We start from the raw sequence: 25,873 nt of genomic DNA, 5'->3' as shown, positions 1-25,873 counted from the left end.
AACTCTTTTTACAGTCTTCCTCATTGTGTGGAATGAGGTCCTGTCAGGTCTTTGTCAACTCTGAGGGAGACCTGAGTCTCCCCCAGCCTGTATGTGGTATGGCCACAGTCATGAGTCCACAGTTCAAACAGAGATGCTGTGAGAAGTACAAGAGCTGGATCCACAGTTTTATGTGTTGAATCACCTGTATCTGTAACTGGCTTGTTCTTCACATTCATGTAAAGACAACCAAAGATCATGGATGTGAGTCTGCAACACAGCTAATAATTAACATAGTGAAACAACCTGACTATTCTTTATCTATCAATACTGTGCTTAATATTGCATTGAACAACTCCTGATAAATGGTGCCTAACTGCTTTCACAGGCACACTCACTGTCCTGCAGGGGAAAACAATCTAAGAAGAATGAAATAGTAGATTTCTGTGCTATGCAATCTTCGGAAATGTAACCCATAGTCATATCTGTTTAAAAAAAAATACATACAAATGAACAAATTTTTAAGTATGATTCCACAAGAAAGTTTGGTTTCTACCAAAATATGATATTTATGAGGAATCGACCAAAATAAGAAATTTTTCACAAGGTTGGAAAAAATAATTAAGTAAAAATGATATTGACTTTAAATGTTAAACTCCAGGGTGATAACCTGGGTTGACGATCACAGATTGTGATGAGGAGGTAGGATTAGAATGAAAGTCTCATATTTTACTATTTAATATGTTTGTGATTTTCATTCATTAAATTTTGTAACTTCTCTGTGTAAGATCTTGTTTGCAAGAGAGTTTGAGGAGCTTGTGGACTGATCAAGGAAAAAGAGATGGCCACAAGAGTGTTATAGTCCACACGACTTTTATGGGGTGAAGCTTTGACGGGTTTTCAGGGAGATGTTCCTCGCAGCAAGAGTCTGAGCAGGGGCTAAGGTGCCAAGGTTGCTTCTCAGAAGCTGGGAATGGAGATTTACTGGAGAAGGGGCTATGTGTCCAGGGGGATGTCACACAGCAGCACAGTGGGGAAATTCTGGGTCATAGAGCTCCCAGGGCAGTGGTAGTTTGGGGTTTGCATTACCTGGGGCTTATCTATTACCAGCAGGTATGGGTAAAATATCTTGGAATAGGCAAAGCAAGCATTTTTTAAATGGCTAAAAGTCTTCATTAGGCTCTTTATGAAATGATTGTATTGTAAAATTTGAGTTTGTCACATGTCATTGAGAAATAAGCCTGCACTGTAGAAATAACACCGGGTCAGTTCACATGGGCCATTACTGGTTCATTAATACAACACTGTGGCCCATTCTGTAGACTTCTTCTACAGACTGAGTTAGTCCAGATAGCTCAATCCCACATTGCTGTGGATGAGATGGAGTCACACAGGGCCCTGTTCTCCACCTGGACCTCACTGGACAATTTTTCTGATTAAAAATGAATGTTTTCCTTGGGTGAGAATTGAGACCAAACCGACAGCATAGGGAACGTCCCTCTGTGTAACTCCAGGTAATCTTGACTCAATTTCTGCCTTGCAGGCACCTCGGATTGGTGCTGGCCACATTATCTCACTAACTACAAACTGTCACTCACTAGAACATCAATTCGTGGATGAATATTCTGTACACAGGGAGCTCAGAGTAGGTTCTTTGAATGTGTTATTTCTGAGAAAAAAAATCTTTCTGTACTCTGGGCAAAACATGTTTGTTTACAAGCCTGACTCTTTGGTTCTTCAAGATCCTTTTCTAGATCTTCTTCATCCAAATCTGTTTCTAAATTTTTTAATTATTGTTTTTCTTTTTCATGGAAAATACAAAAAAAAAATACAATGTATAGACTTAGCTATGAGATTAGTGGAAACCTTTGTTGGCATGAAGGCTTTTTCTCTGTGCATGTTAATCTTTCTGCAGAGCACACCTCACCCACAATCAAAATACACAAGGTAAACTAATGATTCTATTGCGTCTCTGACCATTCTGTGTTTTATATGTTCTTTATTTTCTCTAAGATCCCATCACTTCTCACTCTTAAAGAAAGGAGCCTTGTTTCTAAAATAAGGTCTGCATAGAGCCACAGATTCTTCCATTGCTAAGCTGTGATTCTGACCACTAGTAAGAATTTTTATTTCAAACAAATTGCCTGTATTGCATCTTGAAAACATATGCCAGCTAAAAGAGGTTGCTCTTGTTTAGAAGTATACTCAGGAATATAATTTAGCAGCAAACATTTGCTTTAATTTTTTCACTTAATCAACTAAATTCTTTTTATTTTGCCTTAGATAATTTTTGGTGCAATCAGAGGTCTTGAGTGAATAGATTAAACAAATTCTTATATTTTGTTTCAAATTTCTTCTTGGACTGTTAGATTCCATCCTATGTGAAAACCATACAGTCTCTGGTTTTAGAGCTGGCTATTTTCCAAAGCAGGAATGGAAAAAATGAATAAGATCTACCTAAATAAGTAATTGCCAAGTCATCATAGACTCCAGATATTTGTAAACTTTATAATTTCATCCAATGGCTGTTCCAGAGAGCTCAGAAACATTTATTTTATTCCATTCTTTGTTGTTGTTGTTGTTGTTGTCTTCTATTACTGATTGATATGTTTTGGCTCTGTATCCCCACCCAAATCTCTCCTTGAATTGTAATCCCTATAATCCCCACCTGTCAAGGGTGGGACCATGTGGAGGTAATTAGATCATGGAGGTGGTTTCCCCCATATTGTTTTGGTGATAGTGAGTGAGTCTCACCAGATGTGTTGGTTTTCTAAGGGGCTTCCCCCTTCTCTTGGACTCATTCTCACTCCTGCTATCCTGTGAAGAGATCCTTTCTGACATGATTGTATGTTTCTTGAGGCTTCCCCATTCATGCAGAACTGTGGAACTATTAAACTTCTTTATAAATTAGCCGGCCAAGTGCAGTGGCTCACGCCTGTAATCCCAGCACTTTGGGAGGCCAAGGTGGGCAGATCACGAGGTCAGGAGATTGAGACCATCCTGGATAACACAGTGAAACCCCGACTCTACTAAAAATACAAAAAAAAAAAAAAAAAATTAACTGGGTGTGGTGTTTGGTGCCTGTAGTCCCAGATACTCAGGAGGCTGAGGCAGGCAAATGGCATGAACCCGGGAGGCAGAGCTTGCAGTAAGCAGAGATCACGCCACTGCTCTCCAGCCTGGGTGACACAGCGTGATTCCGTCTCAAAAAAAAAAAAAAAAAAAAAATTACCCAGTCTCAGGTATTTCTTCATGATAGCATTAGAATGAACCAATACATTAAATTGGTACCCAGGTAGTGGGCCATTGCTATAAGATACCTGTGAATGTGGAAGTGGCTTTGAAACTGGGTAATGAGTAGAGGTGGGGACAGTTTGGAGAACTCAGAAGACAGGAAGATGTGGCAAAGTTTGGAACTTCCTAGAGACTTGTTGAATGGTTTAGACCAAAATGCTGATAGTGATATGGACAATAAAAGTCAGGTTGAGGTGGTCTCAGATGAAGGTGAGAAACTTATTGGGAACTGGAATAGAGATGATTCTTGGTGTACTTTAGCAAAGAGACTGGTAGCATTTTGCCCCTGCCCTGGAGACCTGTGGAACTTTGAACTTGAGAGGCATGATTTAAGGTATCCGGTGGAAGAAATTTCTAAGCAGCAAATCATTCAAGAGATTACTTGAATGCTCTTAAAAGCATTCAGTTTTATACAAAGATATGGTTTGGGATTGGAAATTACATTTAAAAGGGAAGCAGAGCATAAGAGTTCAAAAAATTTGCAGCCTGATGATGTGACAGAAAAGAAAAACCCATTTTCTGAGAAAGTCAAGGTGGCTGCAGAAATTTGCATAAGTTATGAGAAGCCAAATGTTAATCACCAAGACAACGGGGAGAACCTCTCCAGGACATGCCAGACGTCCTCATGGCGGCTCATTTGACCTCAGACCTTGAGGCTGAGGAAGATAAAATGTGCAATGCAAGATGTGCCCCTACCCTCAACTCTGAAAGAACGACATTTAGTATTTGTAAAAGCCTTGAGGAAGTTTGGCTTTGTAGACAAAACTCCAGAAGGGCCTGTGATTATAATTGGGGTAATCACAGCAAGCTGCAGAGGTAGCAGGGAGCTTGTATTGAGAATTTCACACCACTTTTCTGGCTTTGTCTCTTCTCTGAGTTTAAAGGCCATTCAGTCCTCTATGAAATAAACGTGGCCATGTGGAAGCAACATGTTTAAGATTATGCAGACCTGGGTTCCAAGCTCAGCCCTGACAATTGCTGACCATGTACCTTTGGGCAAACCACCTCTGTTGGACAGTTTCAATTACGGGCTCTGATGAACAGTTTACTCATCTGAAGTATATCGCCGAGGATATCAAGAGCTGTCCTGAGGTTTCTCTAGTTGATTTACCAGGAAATGTACCTGTTCATATATATGTATAAAAAGATTACTTAGGGCCCCTTTTATGCGTCCTTGAATATCTTGGAAAGAAGATTCTCTATAAGATACTACTAGTCAGACGTTATTTTCAACTAAGAATTATCGTATTTATTCTATAACCAACAGATGCCCCTGTATACACTGTGGGGTTTCCTTCATAATATTTCCTTAGTAAAAATCTTCTTCTAACTAATTATGTGTAAGATTAGAGAATTGAAGATAGAGACTGCAAATCATCACAGTACCTTTCGGCTAGATGTATCCTAAGCCCCATTTGTATTAGTACTGTGGGGCTGCTATAACAAATTAACAAAATTTTGGTGGGTTAAAGCAACATGAATATATTCTCTTATAGTTCTGGAAGCCAGAAGTCCAGCATTAGTTTCAGGGATGAAAAGCAGGCTGTCATCAGACCAAGCTTCTACGAGACTCCAGTGGGGGAATTTATTTTATTTTATTTATTTATTTTTTATTTTATTTTATTTTATTTTATTTTATTTTTGCTTCTTCCAGCTTTTGTTTGCTTCACCTTTCATTGGCTTGAGTCCACATCACTTCAAGCTCTGTCACTGTCTTCCAATTGCCTTCTCTCCTGCAGGCTTTATTAAAATATCTGTCTGTCTCTATCTTATAAGGACAATCGTGATGTGCTTATAAGAGAGAGAGACATTTAACAAAGACAGGCCTGTTTAGGGCCCACCTGGTCAATACAGGATAATCTGCCAATTTCATAATCCTTAATTTACATGTTCAAAGTCACTTTTCCTATATAAGGTATATGTATAGGCTCCGTGGAATAGAATCTGATCATTTGAGCATCACACTCAGCACTAAACCATGATAGAACGTACTCTCGGTGTTGGTACTCTATACACAACACATGCTCTTCTCTCTCTCTCCTCCTCGCTCTCTCTTTCTCTTCCTTGTGATTATAAATCTCCTCACTGTCCTAAGCGTATCCAGTGCCACCTATGTCCAGGTCAGAGTGGCACACATAGAAGGGTCTTGCTGTGGTTTTGCTTAGAGACCTGCTCTTTCCCTTATTATCATTCAGAAAGAAGACACAGCCAAAGACAGCCCTCAGCCATCTGGGGAGAAGCTGTCTTTACAGGGAACAGTCACAGGCTATCATTCTCTGGACCTCTGCTTGTCTTCAGATGCCTGTGGTCCTCAGCCCACAGTGAGGGTCTGTGTGGCCCCTGACTCGAGTAGGATCCAACAGGATCCTCATCAGAATATCTGATTCACAGAAGGCAGTGAGTGTAAGGTAGGAGATCATCAGGACTTGTATTCTGAGCACCGATCACAACATTGGTCATGACAATGCTGATCAGAACAGGATCTGGACAAAACAGGATGCACTACAGAAACTGGCCCAAACCAGCTAGAACCAAGATGGTGACAAAAACAACCTCCAGACCACATCATGAGCCAGTCCTCCCCTGAAGGCTCCCGTCAGACAGACTGGTCACCATGGCTCAGTGGTGAGTGTTCATAGTATGAAACTCCTCCATGGTCTTTTCACAGCCCCCCTCTGACTGCAGTGATGTGGGATTTCTCTGTCCAACTTTCACAGTTGGAGCAACTTCTGGGACTCTGTTCACAATGGGAGGTTATCAAGGTAGTTAGGCTGCTCATGAACAGAGTGACATCTGTCCAGACTCACCCCCTTGACCCAGGCAGGCATCATGTCCAGGGGGCTGTGGGAGTGAGCAAGAGCTAGCAGCCAGGCATTTTTTCCCATTAAGCTAGGCAAGGACACTGCTATTACCCTGACTGGTCCAGTTGGTAACAGTGACCCTGTCTCCTGGAATACAGGGAGGGGCCTGGAGATGAGCACCCCACAATATCCCAACTGTCATATAAGTGAGGAACAAATATGAACATCCCCAAATATTAATTCTAAGTAAATGCTTTATTCAGTTCTATTAAATTCTGATAAGAAAGCAAAATGGGCTAAAAATTTCATCTTGAAGGAAACATTCATGTTTAATGCACAGAAACTGAAGTTGAAGCCTGAGTTCTCCCTCCTCACCAGAGAGTTGGAAAAGCAGGAGGAAGAGGAGCAAAGCTGGGTCCCCATGTCCATGAGGGCCTCCTGAGGCTGACCTTGCTCAGAGAGGGTAGGGAAGGTGGATGAGTCAGCTTGTGCTGCCACACGAAAAACGTGGGACTGGATGGCATAAACCACAGGATTTCATTTTCACCTTTCTGGTGCCTGGAATATCCCAGATCGATGTCCAGCAGGGTTTGTTTTCTGGTAAAGACGTTCTTCCTGGTTTGCAGATGCCACCTCCCCCGCTCCATGTCCTCAATTACATCTTTAGACGTCCTAATTTCTACAGTCACAATGAAAATCAGAGTTTCAACATGAATCTGAGGACACAATTCAGTCCATAGCAGGTGGGACATAGCCAAGGCCGTGCTTCCAGTCTCAGGGCACGGGGCAGGTTCCCACAACTCAGCACACAGGTGGCTCCTCCCAGGTGTCCAGGTCACAGGAAAGACCCGACTCTAACTCTAGGGCTCCCTGTTGATAACGGGACACCAGTACTCCTACTTTCTCAGTGTTCCTGAGACCATGGTGTTGTCTTTTGTTTATTGTGGAGTGTGTTTGCCATCTTCAGACAGGTCTTTGGCATAGCAACTTACAGGACATTTGATTCTGTGATTGTGAAAATTAATTATTGATTAATTAATCACAAATAAACAATACATTGAATCAGAAACAAAGGAGAGCCAAATGAAGAGCTTAAAAGGAGTCTGAGTATCTAAAAAGGATGTATTCCTTTCAAACAAGAACAGTTAGAGTCACAGATTTTTTGATAAATGACTTTTTAGCAGCAATTATGAAATAGCAAATGACAACTTCAAATAGGCTACAACAAATATAAGTTTATAGCCAAAAAATATTTTCAAGAATTATGTAAATGCATTTTCAGATTAAAACAAACAAACAATGAATGTGGGTTTATCAGCAGATCCAATCAATGGAAAATTTCTCAATTGCGTGACTGAGTCAAAAGTACATTTGTCACTGATGGAAAGCTTCAGATTTTTTTTTTTTTTTTTTTCTGTTTTTGCTTTTGGTCCTTAGAAGAAAACAGCTTTCTCTCCACTCTGTTCCGCCTCATGCTGCTGAGGATGACCATGGAGGCAGTGACTGTGAGGAAGGAGGAAGACTGTGCTCTTAGGGTGGTCGTGCCTCCTGCCCACCTGAGTGACCTCGTGGAGCAGAGCCACCCACACCACAAAGGCCTCCCGCCTGCCTCTGCACTGCCAGGCAACACAGAAACCTTATCACATTTAGTACACCATATTTTGAGGCTTCTTTGTAATAAATCTGATTATGCTGTGATTCTTCTTGTATCTCTCCCCTTTCAGTTTTTGGAATCATTTACTTTTCACCATTTTGACTTGAGAATATAGACCTTTGGGATATCAACATCAGGTAGGTTGTACATTTGTTTGCTTTTTCTAAAAACATATCTAACCACCTTGAATGGATTTTTATTTTATCTTCTGTCTCACAGAAAGCAGAAACTCAAGGTGATTAGGTGCTGTCAATCACAGGAGGGCTAAAGTGACAACGGAATTGCTGTATCTCCTGCTCTTGCTACTTACATCTTATTTTCTTTTACTGCATTCTGTAATAACATTTAGGCTCAATGATGCATTAATTAGTATTTTTGAATAACATATTAAGTGTCTTATGATTCTTACTTTGAGGGCTATGGTCTGATAAATATCTATATACATTTTTGCCATGCAACTTTTAAACCTGACAGAAATGACATATTGGAATTTTAATTGCACTTACTATGGAATCCTTTATCTTGAAATAAATCATCTCACTATAATTTAAGTCCTTAGCCTTCATCGATATATTGTTCTCTTGGCTTAACTAGTCTTTTGTGTCTCTACACCATATTATCACATGTAAGAGACATCACTCATTACTTGGATTCATATAAATTTATTTGGCAGAACAATCAAATCATGATTATACATGATAATACTTGGTCATACTGGGAAATTGCAATCTTCCCACTTTCCAAACTTTCTCTCTCCTTTACCACTCAAACAAAACTGTTCTCTCTAGTATTATGGTGAAAAAAGCACTATCGCTTTTTCAACAGAAAGCAATTCTGTTAGGTTTAAAAGTTGCATGGCAAAATGTATATAGATATTTATCAGACCATAGCCCTCATATTAAGAAAGCATAGGCCAGACATCGGGGCTCACGCCTGTAATTCCAGCACTTTGGGAGGCTGAGGCAGGTGGATCTCAAGGTCAGGAGATTGAGACCATCCTGGAAAACATAGTGAAACCCCATCTCTACTAAAAGTACAAAAATTAGCTGGGTGTGGTGGCACACACCTGCAGTCCCAGCTGCTCAGGAGACCGAGGTAGGAGAATCGCTTGAACCCGGGAGGCGCAGGTTGCAGTGAACCAAGGTCGTGCCACTGCATTCAAGCCTGGCGACAGAAAGAGACTCCGTCTCAAAAAAAAAAAAAAAAAAGAAAAAGAAAAAAGAAAAGAAAAGAAAAGAAAAAGAAAGCATGTAAATTTACAGCACTATTGTTAATGGAATCTATTAAGAGCATAATTTTTCTATGCATTTACAACTAAAATAGAGGATTCAGATTATTTTCAAAAAAAGTGTCATAAAAAATAACACGTTTATTCAGTTTTTGAATCATTTTCTTATGAAAACATACTACTAAGTATTTCCTCTCTAAAACACTATGTCAGTAAAATACTTTTAAAATTCTAAAAATTTGAGGAGGAAATAAAAATCTCATATAATTCTGCATTGTTCCTGCGGTACATTACAGAGACTTTTATGTTTTCCTTCTGAGTTATTTTGTTTATTTTCAAAGCCCACTATTGGAATTGCAGGAACTCCATTTTCAGTCAGTAAAAGGTAACTGAGGAAAATCAAACTATTTTGGTATTAGGATTTATATCTGCCCTGGATTTTTTTTTTTTTTTTTTTTTTTTTTTTTTTTTTTTTTTTGAAATGGAGTCTTACTCCGTCGCCCAGGCTGGAGTGCAGTGGCCGGATCTCAGCTCACTGCAAGCTCTGCCTCCCGGGTTCACACCATTCTCCTCCCTCAGCCTCCCCAGTAGCTGGGACTACAGGCGTCCGCCACCTCGCCCGGCTAGTTTTTTGGTATTTTTTTAGTAGAGACGGGGTTTCACCGTGTTTGCCAGGATAGTCTCGATCTCCTGACCTCGTGATCCGCCCGTCTCGGTCTCCCAAAGTGCTGGGATTACAGGCTTGAGCCACCGCGCCCAGCCTGCCCTGGATTTTTAAAATCTACAAGTAGTAAATAAAAATCAAACATTGTAACTAACTATTCTTAGCCATACTCCCGTGAGGACAGCTGGTGCAGAATGCTTTCTCCACCATAATACTAGAGAGGCCAGGGTTGTGTGAGTGGTAAAGGAGAGAGAACATTTGGAAAGTGGGAAGATAGCAATTTCCCAGTATGACCCACTGTTATCATGCATAAAACTATCTCCAAACCAGTCGTTTGTAACATGTATTTCACTTGTGTTATCACTAACCTGCATCCGTGATCTAATTGTTCTGCCAAATAAATGGACTGGACAAATGTGGGCCAGACAGGGAGGGTGAGGATGAGCTTTCATTCATTCTCCCTTCATCAGAGCTGCTTGCTCCCAGAGCAGGTGGCCACCTGTAGCAGCTGACGGGACCTTACACGTGGGACTAAAACACTGCTGAGGCTCTCATGGGCTAGAGTCCTCAGCAGCAAACTCTGTCCTGTATTCTCCAACAGCCTCCATTTCTGCAGTCTCAGAGGCCCTGCCGAGCTGCTCCCCAGACAAGCAGTGCATGTGGGCAGCTGGGCCAACCCAGCAGGGAGGTTCCTGTTCGAAGATGTAGCACTGTGGGAGGAAACTCTATACTTTGCATGCAGTAATAAACCCCAACATCCTCAGCCTCCACCCGGCTGATTTTCAGGGTGAAATCAGTGACTGACCCACTGCCACTGAACCTGTCAGGGACTCCAGAGGCTCGGTTGGAAACCTCATAGATCAGGAGCTGTGGAGACTGGCCTGGCTTCTGCAGGTACCAGTCCAAACAGGTGTACCCGTCACTATCCAAGAGGCTCTGACTAGACCTGCAGGAGATGGAGGCCGGCTCTCCAGGGATGACAGGCAGGGAGAGTGGAGTCTGGGTCATCACAATATCCCCACTATATCCTGAAATAATAACAGAGGTGTGCAAGATTATATAGACACATTATGAGCAGCTTTCATGATTTTCCTTAAGATATTCATTTACAGTTACATATATTTTCAAGTTTTGATTTATATCATAAGAAGTAGACTTTCTAAAATGAACCCATTATTTACTAGCCAGCAGGAAACTCTTTAGTTTCAAGATCTTAACCAGAGCAATGGTCATTGTTCCTAGAAGGTGATTCATGCTTATTTCTGAGACAAAAATACGAATTCTCTTTCCTCGAGCATAGACCATGTGCTTATAACACATGGTTGAAATAAATACAGGAAGCTGTGAAGCCTCCAGATCTCACCCTCCCACCCCATTTTCCCACCTTATTTTAATCCTCTCCTTACCAGGGACCCAGAGCATTAGCAGCCCCAGGAGCTGAGCAGGGAGCCTCATTGTGAGAAGGTGACCTGAGGAGTCCTGATCAGTCAAGGCAAGGTTAGAGCTGAGCTTTTATCTCAGACTCACAAGGGAGGGTCCTCCCCTAGGGAACAACATGCAAATCCCCTGGTGGGTGCAGTGGTGTGAAAAAATGTTGATGGGGCAGGGGGAATGTCTCTTCTGTGAACAATGTGACATAAAATGTTTGTTGGAGCAAAACAAACATAGTTCAAGTCAAGTTTGCATGTGGTCAAGGGAAGAAGTCTCTGACTGTGAAAGTTGGGACCTTGGGCAGGGACACATTGTGCAGAGCATGCCACACGGAGAAAGCACAAGGACCCTGACAATATGGAAATGTGTTTCTAGGATGCATCTCTGGGAGGTAAATGTTATCCTGCATGGCTCCCTCCTGTCAGTCTAGAGAAGAAAACAGCCTCATTCCCACAAGCACAGACGGGCAGAGGACCTGCAAATGAAAAGTGCTCCTGAGTGCAAGTATTGCCTGGTGTCTGCTGTTTCCAGGATAACTGGTCAACATTGTTCAATACACGTGTTAGAATCTCCCCTTCCCTGGCACCTGATGACTGAGCCCCATAAGAGCACTCTGTCCAAGGGCCTCACAGGGAGAATGATGTGGGTCTCTACATTTAGAGCCAAGAACCCAGCATAAGTAAGAGGAAAGTGGGCAAGAGTGTTATACCTCAGGCAGTGAATATAAAGTTCCTGGTGACCAACTGTTCAATCTGGGATAGTCCCATCGTGATCATCTCACATATATAAGATTAACCAGCAGGCCCTCATAGGGAAGAATTTCCTAGGTTAATGATACGGACCAAATAAGAAATAACACTGCATGATGTTTTTCCGAGTAGTGTTTAGGAAAACTCTTCTCACACAGTCTCCCTGGTCATGTGGGATCAGGTCCTATCAGGGCTTCCAGGTTCTTGCCAACCCTGAGTGAGACCTGAGTCACCCCCAGTCTGGATGTGCTGCAGCCACAGCTGTGAGTCCAGATTTCAGAAGGAAATTGTCTATGTGAGAAGAGCAAGGACTGCATCTACAGTTTTATGTCTCAGGGTAACCTGTACCTGAAGCTGACATTTTCATGGTTTCATGTAAAGAAGTGCACAGCTCAGGGATGTGGTCTGCCCCACAGCTGATCATTACAAAGGGGATCAGTCTCATGTTTCTTCATTTGTTAGTGACGTCCTTAATATTTAATTGAACAGCTCCTGAATAATGGTGCCGATACCAAACACCATCACAAGGACAGTCACATTTCTGGAAAAAAAAATCGTGGAACAATTGAAAGACTAACTTGTACTGCTATGTAATCTTGGGTAATTTAACAGAAATTCATATTTAATTGTCCAAGAACATAAATAAATGAAATTCTGGGTATAATTCCAGATGAAATTTGGTTTAAAATATCTTCTGGGAAATCTGCCAAAATAATGCTTTTTCCAAGATTGGAAAAGATAATTGAATAACGATGACATTGACTTTTAAATATTGAATGCCATTGCAATAATTTGGGTTAAGGCAATCAAATTGTACTTAAGAATTGGTTTAGAATAAAGGTTCATATTTTACGATTTCAAATTTATTAACTCTTTTCCTCATTAAATTTAGTAACTTTTGTGTACTTGACTTTTTCTTTTCTTATGTTATTAACCAATTCTAATCTGCTTCTTAGTCTTGAAAGAATTAGACTCCTAATTAATCATAATAGTGAAAAAAAGAAATGTCAGAGGCCGCAGGAAAAGGAAAAGAAAACACAAAACGTAATCAGCCTAACTAAAATAGAACAAGATGGTGCATCTTCTTGCAAGTTTTAAATAATTATTCTGACAGGGTGTTAAATGAAGAACCAGTTCTATCCATTATTCAATATGGAAATTTGAATTGCAAAAAAGTGAATAACAGTAAAAAAATTTTTAGGTTGTCTTATACTAAAAGTCAATTCTTAAATATGTTATTTTTGCAAAGTATTCTTTAAGATGCTTGAATTTAAGATAGCCTTGCTGTTTCCTATGAAACTTAATAAAAAATCGTTAAGAAGGCTACCACTGTGATTTAAAAAAATCTCACGACCTGTTGCCTTACATACCATAAAACGTCAAATCTTGTAAAGATCTTTTATAGTCAGAAAAGGGCATTGAAATTACCCTATATTACCTATATACTTAAATAATAATATTACTAATTCTGATTAGAAACCTCCCTCTCTTATCTGTTGACACCTTACCTCAAGGCTTCGACAACAGCAGACAAAGCTGGTCATTCCACAGTGGACACAGATCAGAAGGTGTCAGAACCATCTCCATTCAGATCTAGGTGTGCAGCAGGCCTCTGCCTCTGTGTGTCTCTAACATGAACCATGGTCACCTGAATGAGGGAGGACTTATGCAGGTGGGGTTTATTGTGACTGTGTCTCCTGTTTCTGATGCGGTTAGTTTGGGGTCCATAGAATTGGGAGCAACTGCATTATTCATAAGGATTGGGAAGAGAGACTTAGAAGTGGAATTGTTTGTGTTCATGACCCTGGAGTCAGTGTTTGGGGTGGACAGTGTGATCTGATTTGTAGGGGATTGGAAGGACTTGCGGGCTGAGCAAGGAAAAGAGATGGCCGCAGGGGGGCAGTCGCACACATGACTTTATTGAGTGAGGCTTTCACAGGTTTGCAGACAAGACCCTCCCAGCAGGAATCTGTGCAGAGAATAAGATGTCAGCGTTGCTTCTCAAAACGGATGGGTTACTGGACAAGGGGCTGTGTGTCTAGGGGACGCCGCACAGCAACACAGTGGTGAGTTTCTGGTTTAAAGTTTTCATAACTGGGATTTATCTTATTGCTAGCAGATGTGGTTGAAATTTTCTGTACATGCAAAGTAATTATTTTCTAAAAGCCTAAAAATATTCTTCTTTGGGCTGTTTTTAAAATAATTACATTGTAAAATTTGAGTTTGGAACAGGCCATTGAGAAATAAATGCAGTTTTGAAATAAGCAATATAGGGGTCAGAACACACAGACCATGTTTGGCTCATTTATGTATCACTGTTTCCAATTCTGTAGACTTTGTTCTACAGATTGTGTTAGTCCAAATTCTCCAGACCAACACTACCATGGAAGAGGCTGAGAAACACAGAGGCCTGTTTAACCTGGGGTAAAATGAAGGTTCTTTTTGATTAAAGGGGAGTTTCTCTTTGGTTGAGAATTAAGACCAAGCCACCCACGAGTGTCCCTCTGTGAAGCTGCAGGTCCTGTGACTGGATTCCTGGCTGCAAGGAACCTGGGGTGGAAGCTGTCTGCATTCTCTCACTAACTGTAAATTGTCACTCACTGGAGCATCGATTCACAGATAAATACTCTGGAACACAGACAGCTCAGGGAATGAAGTTTCTGTGAATGCGTATCTTCTGCTTCTGAGAATCTATCTCTCCAGCACTGGAAGAAACAGGATTGTTTGTGTGTTTCACTTTCAGACCCTGTTCTAGACCTGTCTAAGCTGAACATGTTTCCAAATGTTTGAGGTATTGTTCTTCACTTTTTCTTGGAAAAAATATTTAGAAATTTTATAAAACTATACACACAGCTGTGGGATTAAGTGGTGAGCTTTTCCTTTGTGCTTGTTAATCTTTCTGCAAAGCCCACCTCACCTACAAACAAACTGCACAAAGGGAAGAAATGCTTCTGTTTCCTTCCTGAGCATTCTGTGTCTTAAAAGTTCCCTCTCAATTCTCATTCTTGCATAAAAGGTCTTCTGCTCTCAAAAGTAGGTCTTCATAAAACCTTAGCTTGCTTAGGAGGTTAGTAATTTTTTCCACTCTTTGAATGTGATATTGGCCTTGTTAACCATACAATAAACCCTGGCTTACTTGAAAGATGGGAAGTGGTAAACCCAAAAACTTTCCTGAGACTTAATTGGCGAATTTATCCTTTAAACTGTAGTGGAAGCTGCAGTTGATATGACAATTTGTGTGAGAAAAAGTAAAGTAACTTTTTTCTCTTAACTTAGATAATTTACCTATAGAAAAAACGGAAATAGAGTTTGAGAGTTCTCACACTCATAGCTTTTTCTTTCATTTTAAATAATTCTAAGAATCCATAAAATACTCATATTAATTATAATTAAAGAAATTTTAAGACTCTCAGGAAAAAAATCAGGGATCAAATTAACTCACGTAAACTGATTCCTAAAATAACTGAAATTGTCTTTTAGCTTCTTCCTTTCATCTCCTGCTAGCAAAAATCGAAACTTCAGAACGGGAAGCAGGTAAGAGCTGAATAAATTATTTAGTTCTCATTCCTTGTCTTAAAATAATAGTTAATAATAATAATAACACAATCTCTGCATTGACAACTGGAAAGAGTGACTCCCTGCCCTACTGGAAGCAGCAGCTTCACCTCACGGTACTGAACTTCATTGTTACTTGGTCTCTCTAGAGCAGTAGCTAAGAATCACCCAAGTGTAAATGCTCCATGAACAACCAACTGACCTTGCTTTTCAGTACTTCTAGAAGTTGGCTCTTATAAAATGCCTCCAAGGAGGAAGAGAATGAAGAATCATTAATAAAATAAAATTTAAAAAGATAAATTCTGACCTCCCAGGAGCAATCAGGAACGTAACTACTAAGTTTAACAAAGGACTAGAGGCATCATCTCTTGCTAGACACTTACTTGGCTCCATCTTACTCATATTTAATATTCTTACCTTAGTAAATTTGAAACATCCTCAACCTGCAAAATGATTTATTTTGTGTTCTAGAATCCTAGCAGCCATAAAAAGAAATTAAAACTGAATATGAGAATATGTATTAATCTGTTACCCCGGGAAAACTGATTATACAAAAATTAACGATATAAGGCAAAATAAAAGAGAAAATTCTATTCATTCTGTGGAAAATCAAAGCAAATATCTAGTTCTACATAACAATTGTGAGTATGTCATTAAGAAAGACGAGTATCTTTGGTTTCTGGGTTGATGCTAACATATTCAATTTCAGCAAGTCTGTCTAGGGTTCAAACTAAACTCATAGTACTCTCATAACAGTTTATTTTACTCAGAAAATGTAGAGGAAAATAAAAATAATGAGAAACATATTATGACATTTGTCCTCATGTGAACATTTGCAGAGAGACACAGAGAGAGGCACAATTTGCGCAACACTATTCATAGAATTAAAATATTTCATTTGCTAGGCAAATCTAGAAAAGACCTTTTAACTAGAACTTGGAAAAAGATAATAATATATATGGAGAGTTTGACTTGTGTGCCCTAGTGAGTGACTGACAGAAAGACCAGATGAAAGTTGGTGCAACAGAATCAAGGACATCACAATGTCAAATTTTTAGACCCTCTTCATTAGAGAGCAAGTCCAGATACTGCACCAAGATCAGGTAAATGATCAGAATTGACTTAGGGACTCTTTGTGGCTGCCTATTCATATGGTGGCTGTGGTTGGGAGGCTGATTTACCACAGCTGGCATTGCCCTGCACCTTGTAGCTGGGCATTCATCTGTACAGCTGTCATAGAACAGCACTAAAAGTGTGTCCATTAATAATTAATAAGGCCACTGTAATGCGTGCTACATAAACATGGAGAGAATCAGAGTTCAGAATGACAGCAATAACTCTTCTATTCCAGTGTGTTTAATGAGTGTGTTTGTCTTTAAAAGAAGGAAGCCCCTAGTGGGCCTTTTTTGATTTCTGAAGGCTACATATTCTACCCCTTGGAATACAGGTTTGGCTCACCAGATGACATGAAAGTCTGAAGCCTTGAGTGGGGCTCAGGGTAGACAAGTGCTCTGCAGCAGGTGCACATTGCAGTGCAAACAGCCCTTCTTCTTGGGCCATTGCAGGTACAGACAACTTGGACAACGCTATCAACCATCTGGACAAGATTAGTGCTTAAAGAACACTCCACCAAACCACAGCAAATTATTTTCAAAACATTTGCTAAGATACATAATATTTTGAGCCACAAGATATTTCAGTGAAATTAAACCGACATAAATCATACAAAATAAATTCTCGATAACCAAAAGAATTGTATTAGAAATCGGCAACAGAGAGTGATTTGGAGGGAGATGGTGCACCAAGAGGAGGGATGAAAATTTTCCTCCTGGGTACAATGTACATGCTTCAGGTGGCGGATAACTAAAAGCCTAGACTTCACTACTATACAACTCACCAGTAGAACCTGAAACCTCGTGTTCCCCTGAAACTGCTGAAATACAAAAATCAGTTTTAAAAAGACATTTATCAAAAAAATCCATATAATTTAAAACTAAGTAAAATACTACTAAATATAATTTGGAACAAAGAAAAAACAAAAATGAAAATTAAAAAGTATTTTGAACTGAAAGTATATATGGCATATCCACATTTGTGGAATACGAAAAAGCAGTAAATTTCTAGCAATATTCATGCACTTTAGCAAGAAAGTTTTAAAATCAATCCCTTGATCTCCAACCCTGATAAACTAGTTAAAAAAAAAAAGGGGGCAAATTACACTCAAAAGAAGGGTTATTTATTCTTGGAAATGTGAGAATGTGGTAAGCACACATCATGTATTCCACCATTAGAATCATATCGGTCTCAAAATAAAAACATCTGCCGTAGCTTCACAAGAGGAATGTTTTAGAGTGGATGATCAGAGTGAGTAACTACTCACAGAGAGCTGGGAGACTGAGAAAGTTAGAATAAGATTCTCATATGATATTATTATGAGCTGCACATACATGAGACTCCTGTGAGCTCTGATTTGCTCACAATTTGCTCACAAGCCAAAAGTCATGCAGTGCAGGCTGATTTCTAACCTCCTGATGCTTGGTCAGGAGGATGGTTGGTCAGCACGATGGGCACTTGTGGGGTCACTTAGCAAAATCAAGAAGAAGTGCCCTGAAGGTCATCAGCGGCAGCAGCTAAGGACAGGACACACTAGGATCTCCTCCCAGTGACGTGACTGAGCATCCCTGCAGCCGTGAGGACAGCAGGAAACTTTAGTGACTGTTCCAGGGAGGATGTGGCAGCCAAACCTAGAGAGTCTGTGTGACTTGAGCGCCCCAAATAGTTAGGAAGGAAGAGGCTCTGGAAGGTGCCCTACAGAGCCCCGGCCCTTGTTCACACAGAAGAGGAGCATGTACCCATGACTGAGGCCTCATGTCCTCTTCCTCAAAGACTCTCCAGCCAACTGCCTGAGTCCACCTGAGTCCACCTGCTGTGGAAATAGCCCCTGGCACCGCAGCCTCTCCTGCCACACTGAAAGGCTGAGCTTCCTTGGGAGCTTTGTGTTTGGGGCCATCACACTGTGCAGGGTCCCAATGAGCGTCCTGCTCACAGGAGGATGTGCAGCATCTCCAGGTTCCAAAGTAGTGTTTGTGATGGTGAAATCTCTAGAATTTTGGTTAGATGTGAGTCCCCACTTGTGAATACCTTCTACAGACATGTCATTCTTTGTTTTGCAAACTATTTTCTAAGAACCATCTTTTCTTCGTTTTTGTACTTTCTGGTTAAAAATGTAATTTTAATTGTGCTACCTTTAGTCTCCACACTGGTGATTGTGGGGTGAAATCAACAGATTTCGGGTTGGATGTGTGTTCTCACTCATGAATGGAAAAGTACTCTAAAGACTAGTTATTCTTTGTATGTGTGAAAAAATTACTTACTATATTCTATGCTTTCTTTTATTGACACTTCTGCTTGGAAACACAATTTTAAACTCACTCATCATGGGATCCATCATCTTAGAATAGACAATAATTTCTGACGTGATTCATTTTTCATCAGAAAAAATATACTTTATCTTTTGATACAAATATTACTTTAATTATATCACCTCATGAAAGTAACTGACATGCCAATGAATAATTCATAAATATTTTTGGAACATTATTTTAAGTGAATATATGCAAATCACACATTTTTCTATACCATTACTGCTAGAATACGGAAATCAGATTTATTTTTAGGTAATGACCACATTGTGTAAAAATAATATGTTTACTTATTTCAAAACATTTTATTGTTTTTTATGACAAAAACTTACAGGTTAACAACTTGCTTGGCCTTCTGCTCAGCATATCAGTGGTTGTGACATCTCCCAGACCCAACCAGTGGTCTCTGCTAGACCTCCTCTAGGGGCAGAATGAGTTTCAGAAGCTCTGCTTGGCTGCTGTGATTTGACTCGGACTGAGTGACATGGCTTCAGGTCTCCTTGCACAGGGACTTGAATAAACCTTTGGTGATTACAGACCTAAAGCCCTACTCAAGACATTGCTTTCCTGTGAGACTCCCAGTGTCACAGGCTCCACCCAGGAAGCCAGGCAGCAGTGCATTCAACTCTGTGGTTCTTCACAAGTAACATATTTGGCCCCTTTTTGGATCCACATCACCAACTGCCATGGCCACCACCAGCCACATCCCACCCACCATAATCAAGAGCAGTTTAATTGAACAGTAGCTGACCTTTTCTGTGTTCTCTTCATGCTCCCATTCCTGCAGTCTGCCCAATCTCAAATTCTGAACTTTGGAAAATAAAAAAGTTTACAGAAATACAGGATGCTGTATTTCCTCAGTGATCCATGGAAAACACTACATCTTGAGTATACTGCATCTTCCAGTATATGCAGTTTTTTGTTTTTTTGTTTTTTGTTTTACTTAAGATTGTGTATGACAGCAAAAATTTGCAAACAAACTAGTCATCAATAAAGGAAGAAATAAATTATACTATAAGTTGTAATAAGATCATATCACAGTTAAAAAAGATACACTGTTGTGTCATATATCACTATGTAACTGTTCCTACATGTATTGGATAGTTCTTAAAGCATAATGTAGAGTCATACAAGCAAATTACACAACAATATTGTTATATTCTATAATATAAAAATACGTGCAGTATATTAACATATTTTAAATTATATCTATGAAATAGAAAACTATACACCAAAATGGATAAATGGAATAAAAGGCTATACATCTATGTTATACTTACTTCTGGAGTGTGGGAAGAGACAATGGCCTGGGGGGAAGATAAGATAATGATTAAAGTCTTTATTAGCAAGATCTGTAATATTGTTTCTTTTCTCACAGTATCTACACTGAGCCTTTTTGAATTTTGCGGGGAATAACTATAGAAAGTTCCTGCTTATTTAATTTAATAATTCATCAACTGAAGAGGCATTATTTTTTAAACAGACTTTGTGATTGTACCTACTTATGGGGTATAATTTGATGTTTTGATATATGCATATGTTGTATGATGATCAAATCAGGGTAGTTAGCATATCTATCATTTCACTCATTTATCATTCCTTTGTGGTGAGGATATTCAAAAACCTCTCTTCTAGCTATTTTGCAATACCTGAATGTTAACCATAGTCACCCTACTGTTTAATAGAACACCAGAACTTATTCCTCCTACCCTGATTGTAACTTTGTAACTGTTGATGAACCTCTTCCTTAAGATTAACTATTTTTTTATATTCCACATATGGGTGAGATCGTGTGGTATTTTTCTACATCTGATTTATTTTACTTCACGTAACGTCCTATAGGCTCACCCATGTTACAAATGACAGTAATTTTACTCATTTTTATGAAACAATAGTATTCGATTGTGTATACATGCCAAATGTTCTTTCTTCATTCATCCATTGTTACACACTTAGTTTGATTCCGTATCTTGGCTATTTTGAATAATGCTGCAAGAAACATGGGAGTGCGGGTATTTCTCTGACATATCGATTTCATTTCTGTTAGATATATCCCCCGTAGTGGGATTGCTGAATCAGATAGTATTTTTATTTTTAATTTTTTAAAAAATTATTATACTTTAAGTTCTAGGGTACATGTGCACAACGTGCAGGTTTGTTATGTATGTATACATGTGCCATGTTGGTTTGCTGTACCCATTAACTCATCATTTACATTAGGTATTTCTCCTAATGCTATCCTTTCCCCATCCCCCCACCCCATGACAGGCCCCAGTGTGTGAGGTTCCCCACCCTTTGTCCAAGTGTTCTCATTGTTCAATTCCCACCTATGAATGAGTGAAAACATGCAGTGTTTGGTTTTCTGTGCTTGCAATAGTTGGCTCAGAATGTTGGTTTCCAGCTTCATCCATGTCCCTATAAAGAACATGAACTCATCCTTTTTTATGGCTGCATACTATTCCATGGTGTATATTTGCCACATTTTCTTAATCCATTCTATCATTGATGGACATTTGGATTGGTTCCAAGTCTTTGCTATTGTGAATAGTGCTGCAGTAAACATACGTGTACATGTGTCTTTATAGCAGTGTGATTTGTAATCCTTTGGATATATATCCAGTAATGAGATCACTGGGTCAAATGGTATTTTTAGTTCTAGATCCTTGAGGAATTGCCACATTGTCTTCCACAATAGTTGAACTAGTTTACACTCCCACCAATAGTGTAAAAACATTCCTGTTTTTCCACATCCTCTCCAGCACCTGTTGTTTCCTGACTTTTTAATGATCACCATTGTAACTGGTGTGAGATAGTGTCTCATTGTGGTTTCGATTTGCATTTCTCTGATGACCAGTGATAATGAGCATTTTTTCATGTGTCTGTTGGCTGCATAAATGTCTTCTTTTGAGAAGTGTCTGTTCGTATCATTCGCCCACTTTTTGATGGAGTTGTTTGATTTTTTCTTGTAAATTTGAGTTCTTTGTAGATTCTGGATATCAGCCCTTTGTCAGATGGGTAGATTGCAAACATTTTCTCCCATTCTGTAGGTTGCCTGTTCACTCTGATGGTAGTTTCTTTTGCTGTGCATAAGCTCTTTAGTTTAATTAGATCCCATTTGTCTATTTTGGCTTTTGTTGCCATTACTTTTGGTGTTTTAGTCATGAAGTGCTTGCCCATGCCTATGTCCTGAATGGTATTGCCTAGGTTTTCTTCTAGGGTTTTTATGGTTTTAGGTCTAACATTTATGTCTCTAATTTTTGTGTAAGGTGTAAGGTAGGGGTCCATTTTCAGCTTTCTACATATGGGTAGCCAGTTTTCCCAGCACCATTTATTAAACAGGGAATCCTTTCCCCATTTCTTATTTTTGTCAGGTTTGTCCAAGATCAGATGGTTGTAGATGTGTGATGTTATTTCTGAGGCCTCTGTTCTATTCCATTGGTCTGTATCTCTGTTTTGATACCAGTACCATGCTGTTTTGGTTACTGTAGTCTTGTAGTATATTTTGAAGTCAGGTAGCGTGATGCCTCCAGCTTTGTTCTTTTTGCTTGGGATTTATTTGGCAATGCAGGCCCCTTTTTGTTTGCATATGAATTTTAAGGTAGTTTTTTCCAGTTCTTTGAAGAAAGTCATTGGTAACTTGACAAGGATGGCATTGAATCTATAAATTACATTGGGCAGTGTGGCCATTTTCATGATATTGATTCTTCTTATCCATGAGTATGGAATGTTGTTCCATTTGTTTGTGTCCTCTTTTATTTCGTTGAGTAGTGGTTTGTAGTTCTCCTTGAAGAGCTCCTTTACATCCCTTGCAGGTTGGATTCCTAGGTATTTTATTCTCTTTGTAGCAATTGTGAATGGCAGTTCACTCATGATTTGGATCTCTGCTTGTCTGTTATTGGTGTATAGGAATGTTTGTGATTTTTGCACATTGATTTTGTATCCTGAGACTTTGCTGAATTTGCTTATCAGCTTAAGGAGATTTGGGGCTGAGATGATGAGGTTTTCTAAATATATAATCATGTCATCTGCAAACAGGGACAATTTGGCTTCCTCTTTTCCTAGTTGAATACCCTTTATTTCTTTCTCCTGCCTAATTGCCCTGACCAGCACTTCCAACATTATGTTGAATAGGAGCGGTGAGAGAGGGCATCCCTGTCTTGTGCCAGTTTTCAAAGGGAATGCTTCCAGTTTTTGCCCATGCAGTATGATATTGACTGTGGGTTTGTCATAAAGAGCTCTTATTATTTTGCGATACGTTCTATCAATACCGAATTTATTGAGAGTTTTTAGCTTGAAGGGCTGTTGAATTTTGTCGAAGGCCTTTTCTGCATCTGTTGAGGTCATCATGTGGTTTTTGTCTTTGGTTCTGCTTATGTGATGGATTACATTTATTGATTTGCCTATGTTGAAACAGCCTTGCATCCCAGAGATGAAGTTGACTTGATCATGGTGTATAAGCTTTTTGATGTGCTGCTGGATTCAGTTTGCCAGTATTTTATTGAGGATTTTTGCATTGATGTTCATCAAGGATATTGGTCTAATATTCTCTTTTTTTGTTATGTCTCTACCAGGCTTTGGTATCAAAATAATGCTGGCCTCATAAAATGGGTGAGGGAGGATTCCCTCTTTTTCTATTGATTGGAATAGTTTCAGAAGGAATGGTACCAGCTCCTCCTTGTACCTCTGGTAGAATTCGGCTGTAAATCCATCTGGTCCTGGACTTTTTTAGGTTGATAGACTAGTAATTATTGCCTCAATTTCAGAACCTGATATTGGTCTAATCAGAGATTCAACTTCTTCCTGGTTTAGTCTTGGGAGATTGTATGTGGCCAGGAATTTATCCATTTCTTCTAAATTTTCTAGTTTATTTGCACAGAGGTATTTATAGTATTCTCTGATGGTAGTTTGTATTTCTGTGAGATCGGTGGTGATATCCCCTTTATCATTTTTTATTGAGTCTATTTGATTCTTCTCTCTTGTCTTCTTTATTAGTCTTGCTAGCGGTCTATCACTTTTGTTGATTGTTTCTAAAAAACAGCTCCTGGATTCATTGATTTTGGAAGAGTTTTTTGTGTCTCTATCTCCTTCAGTTTGCTCTGATTTTAGTTATTTCTTGCCTTCTGCTAGCTTTTGAATTTGTTTGCTCTTGCTTCTCTAGTTCTTCTAATTGTGATTCTAGGGTGTCAATTTTAGATCTTTGCTGCTTTCTCTTATGGGCATTTAGTGCTATAAATTTCCCTCTACACACTGGTTTAAGTGTGTCCCAGAGATCTGGTACGTTGTGTCTTTGTTCTCATTGGTTTCACAAAACATATTTATTTCTGCCTTCATTTCATTATTAACCCAGTAGTCATTCAGGAGCAGGTTGTTCAGTTTCCATGTAGTTGAGTGGTTTTAAGTGAGATTTTTAATCCTGAGTTCTAATTTGATTGCACTGTCGTCTGAGGGACAGTTTGTTGTGATTTCTTTTGTTTTACATTTGCTGAGGAGTGCTTTACATCAAACTATGTAGTCAGTTTTTGAATAAGTGTGATGTGATGCTGAGAAGAATGTATATTGTGTTGATTTGGGGTGGAGAGTTCTGTAGATGTCTGTTAGTTCCACTTGGTGCAATGCTGAGTTCACGTCCTGGATATCATTGTTAACCTTCTGTCTCATTGCTCTGTTTAATATTGACAGTGGGGTGTTGAAGTCTCCCATTATTATTGTGTAGGAGTCTAAGTCTCTTTGTAGTTCTCTAAGGACTTGCTTTATTAATCTGGGTGTTCCTGTATTGGATGCATATATATTTATGATAGCTAGCTCTTCTTGTGGAATTGATCCCTTTACCATTATGTAAATAGCCTTCTTTGTCTCTTGATCTTTGTTGGTTTAAAGTCTGTTTTATCAGAGACTAGGATTACAATCCCTGCTTTTTTTTGCTTTCCACTTGCTTGGTAGATCTCCTTCCATCCCTTTATTTTGAGCCTATGTGTGTCTCTGCACATGAGATGAATCTCCTGAATACACTGATGGATCTTGACTCTTTATCCAATTTGCCAGTATGTGTCTTTTAATTGGGGCATTTAGCCCATTTACATTTAAGGTTAATATCGTTATGTGTGAATTTGATCCAGTCATTATGATGTTAGCTGCTTATTTTGCCTGTTAGTTGATGCAGTTTCTTCCTAGCATTGACAGTCTTTACAATTTGGAATGTTTTTGCAGTGGCTAGTACCAGTTGTTCCTTTCCATGTTTAGTGCTTCCTTCGGGAGCTCTTGTAAGGCAAGCCTGGTGGTGACAAAGTCTCTCAGCATTTCCTTGTCTGTAAAGGATTTTATTTCTACTTCATTTATGAAGGTTAGTTTGGCTGGATATGAAATTCTGGGTTGAAAATTCTTTTCTTTAAGAATGTTGAATACTGGCCCCCTCTCTTTTCTGACTTGTAGAGTTTCAACTGAGAGATCTGCTGTTAGTCTGATGGACTTTCCTTTGTGGGTAACCAGACCTTTCTCTCTGGCTGCCCTTAACATTTTTTCCTTCATTTCAACCTTGTTGAATCTGACAATTATGTGTCTTGGGGTTGCTCTTCTCAAGGAGTATCTTTGTGGTGTTCTCTGTGTTTCCTGAATTTGAATGTTGGCCTGCCTTACTAGGTTGGGGAAGTTTTCCTGGATAATATCCTGAAGAGTGTTTTCCAACTTGGTTCCATTCTCCCTGTCACTTTCAGGTACACCAATCAAATGTAGATTTGGTCTTTTCACATAGTCGCATATTTCTTGGAGACTTTGTTCATTTCTTTTTACTCTTTTTTCTCTAAACTTCTCTTCTAGCTTCATTTCATTAATTTGATCTTCAATCACTGATACCCTTTCTTCCACTTGATTGAATCAGTTATTGAAGCTTGAAGCTTGTGCATGCATGACATAGTTCTCGTGCTATGGCTTTCAGCTCCATTAGGTCATTTAAGGTCTTCTCTACACTGTTTATTCTAGTTAGCCATTCATCTAATCTTTTTTCAAGGTTTTTAGATTCCTTGGAATGGGTTTGAACATCATCCCCCTTTAGCTCAGAGAAGTTTGACCTTCTGAAGCCTTCTTCTGCCAACTCATCAAA

At 39.4% G+C, this 25,873-nt stretch overlaps 1 long non-coding RNA gene and 1 gene segment (V, D, J or C); one reads left to right on the top strand and one right to left on the bottom strand.

The window, feature by feature from the left end:
- Positions 1 to 6,056: 6,056 nt before the first annotated feature.
- Positions 6,057 to 11,159, bottom strand: LOC101008906. The segment is given in 2 exon segments: positions 9,676 to 10,648; positions 11,027 to 11,159. Coding segments are annotated over 2 exon segments (459 nt in total).
- A 128-nt stretch (positions 11,160 to 11,287) lies between these two features.
- LOC103877248 lies at positions 11,288 to 20,918 on the top strand. Its single transcript, XR_004178412.1, has 4 exons — positions 11,288 to 13,866; positions 14,313 to 14,591; positions 15,281 to 15,334; positions 19,112 to 20,918. It is a non-coding gene; the product is annotated as an uncharacterized LOC103877248 (long non-coding RNA).
- Positions 20,919 to 25,873: the final 4,955 nt, after the last annotated feature.

Source organism: Papio anubis, chromosome 14, assembly GCF_008728515.1.
Source record: "Papio anubis isolate 15944 chromosome 14, Panubis1.0, whole genome shotgun sequence".
Classification (NCBI taxonomy): Eukaryota; Metazoa; Chordata; class Mammalia; order Primates; family Cercopithecidae; genus Papio; species Papio anubis.
Note: the sequence above shows the minus strand (reverse complement) of the source record. Positions and strands in the feature narration are given on the sequence as shown.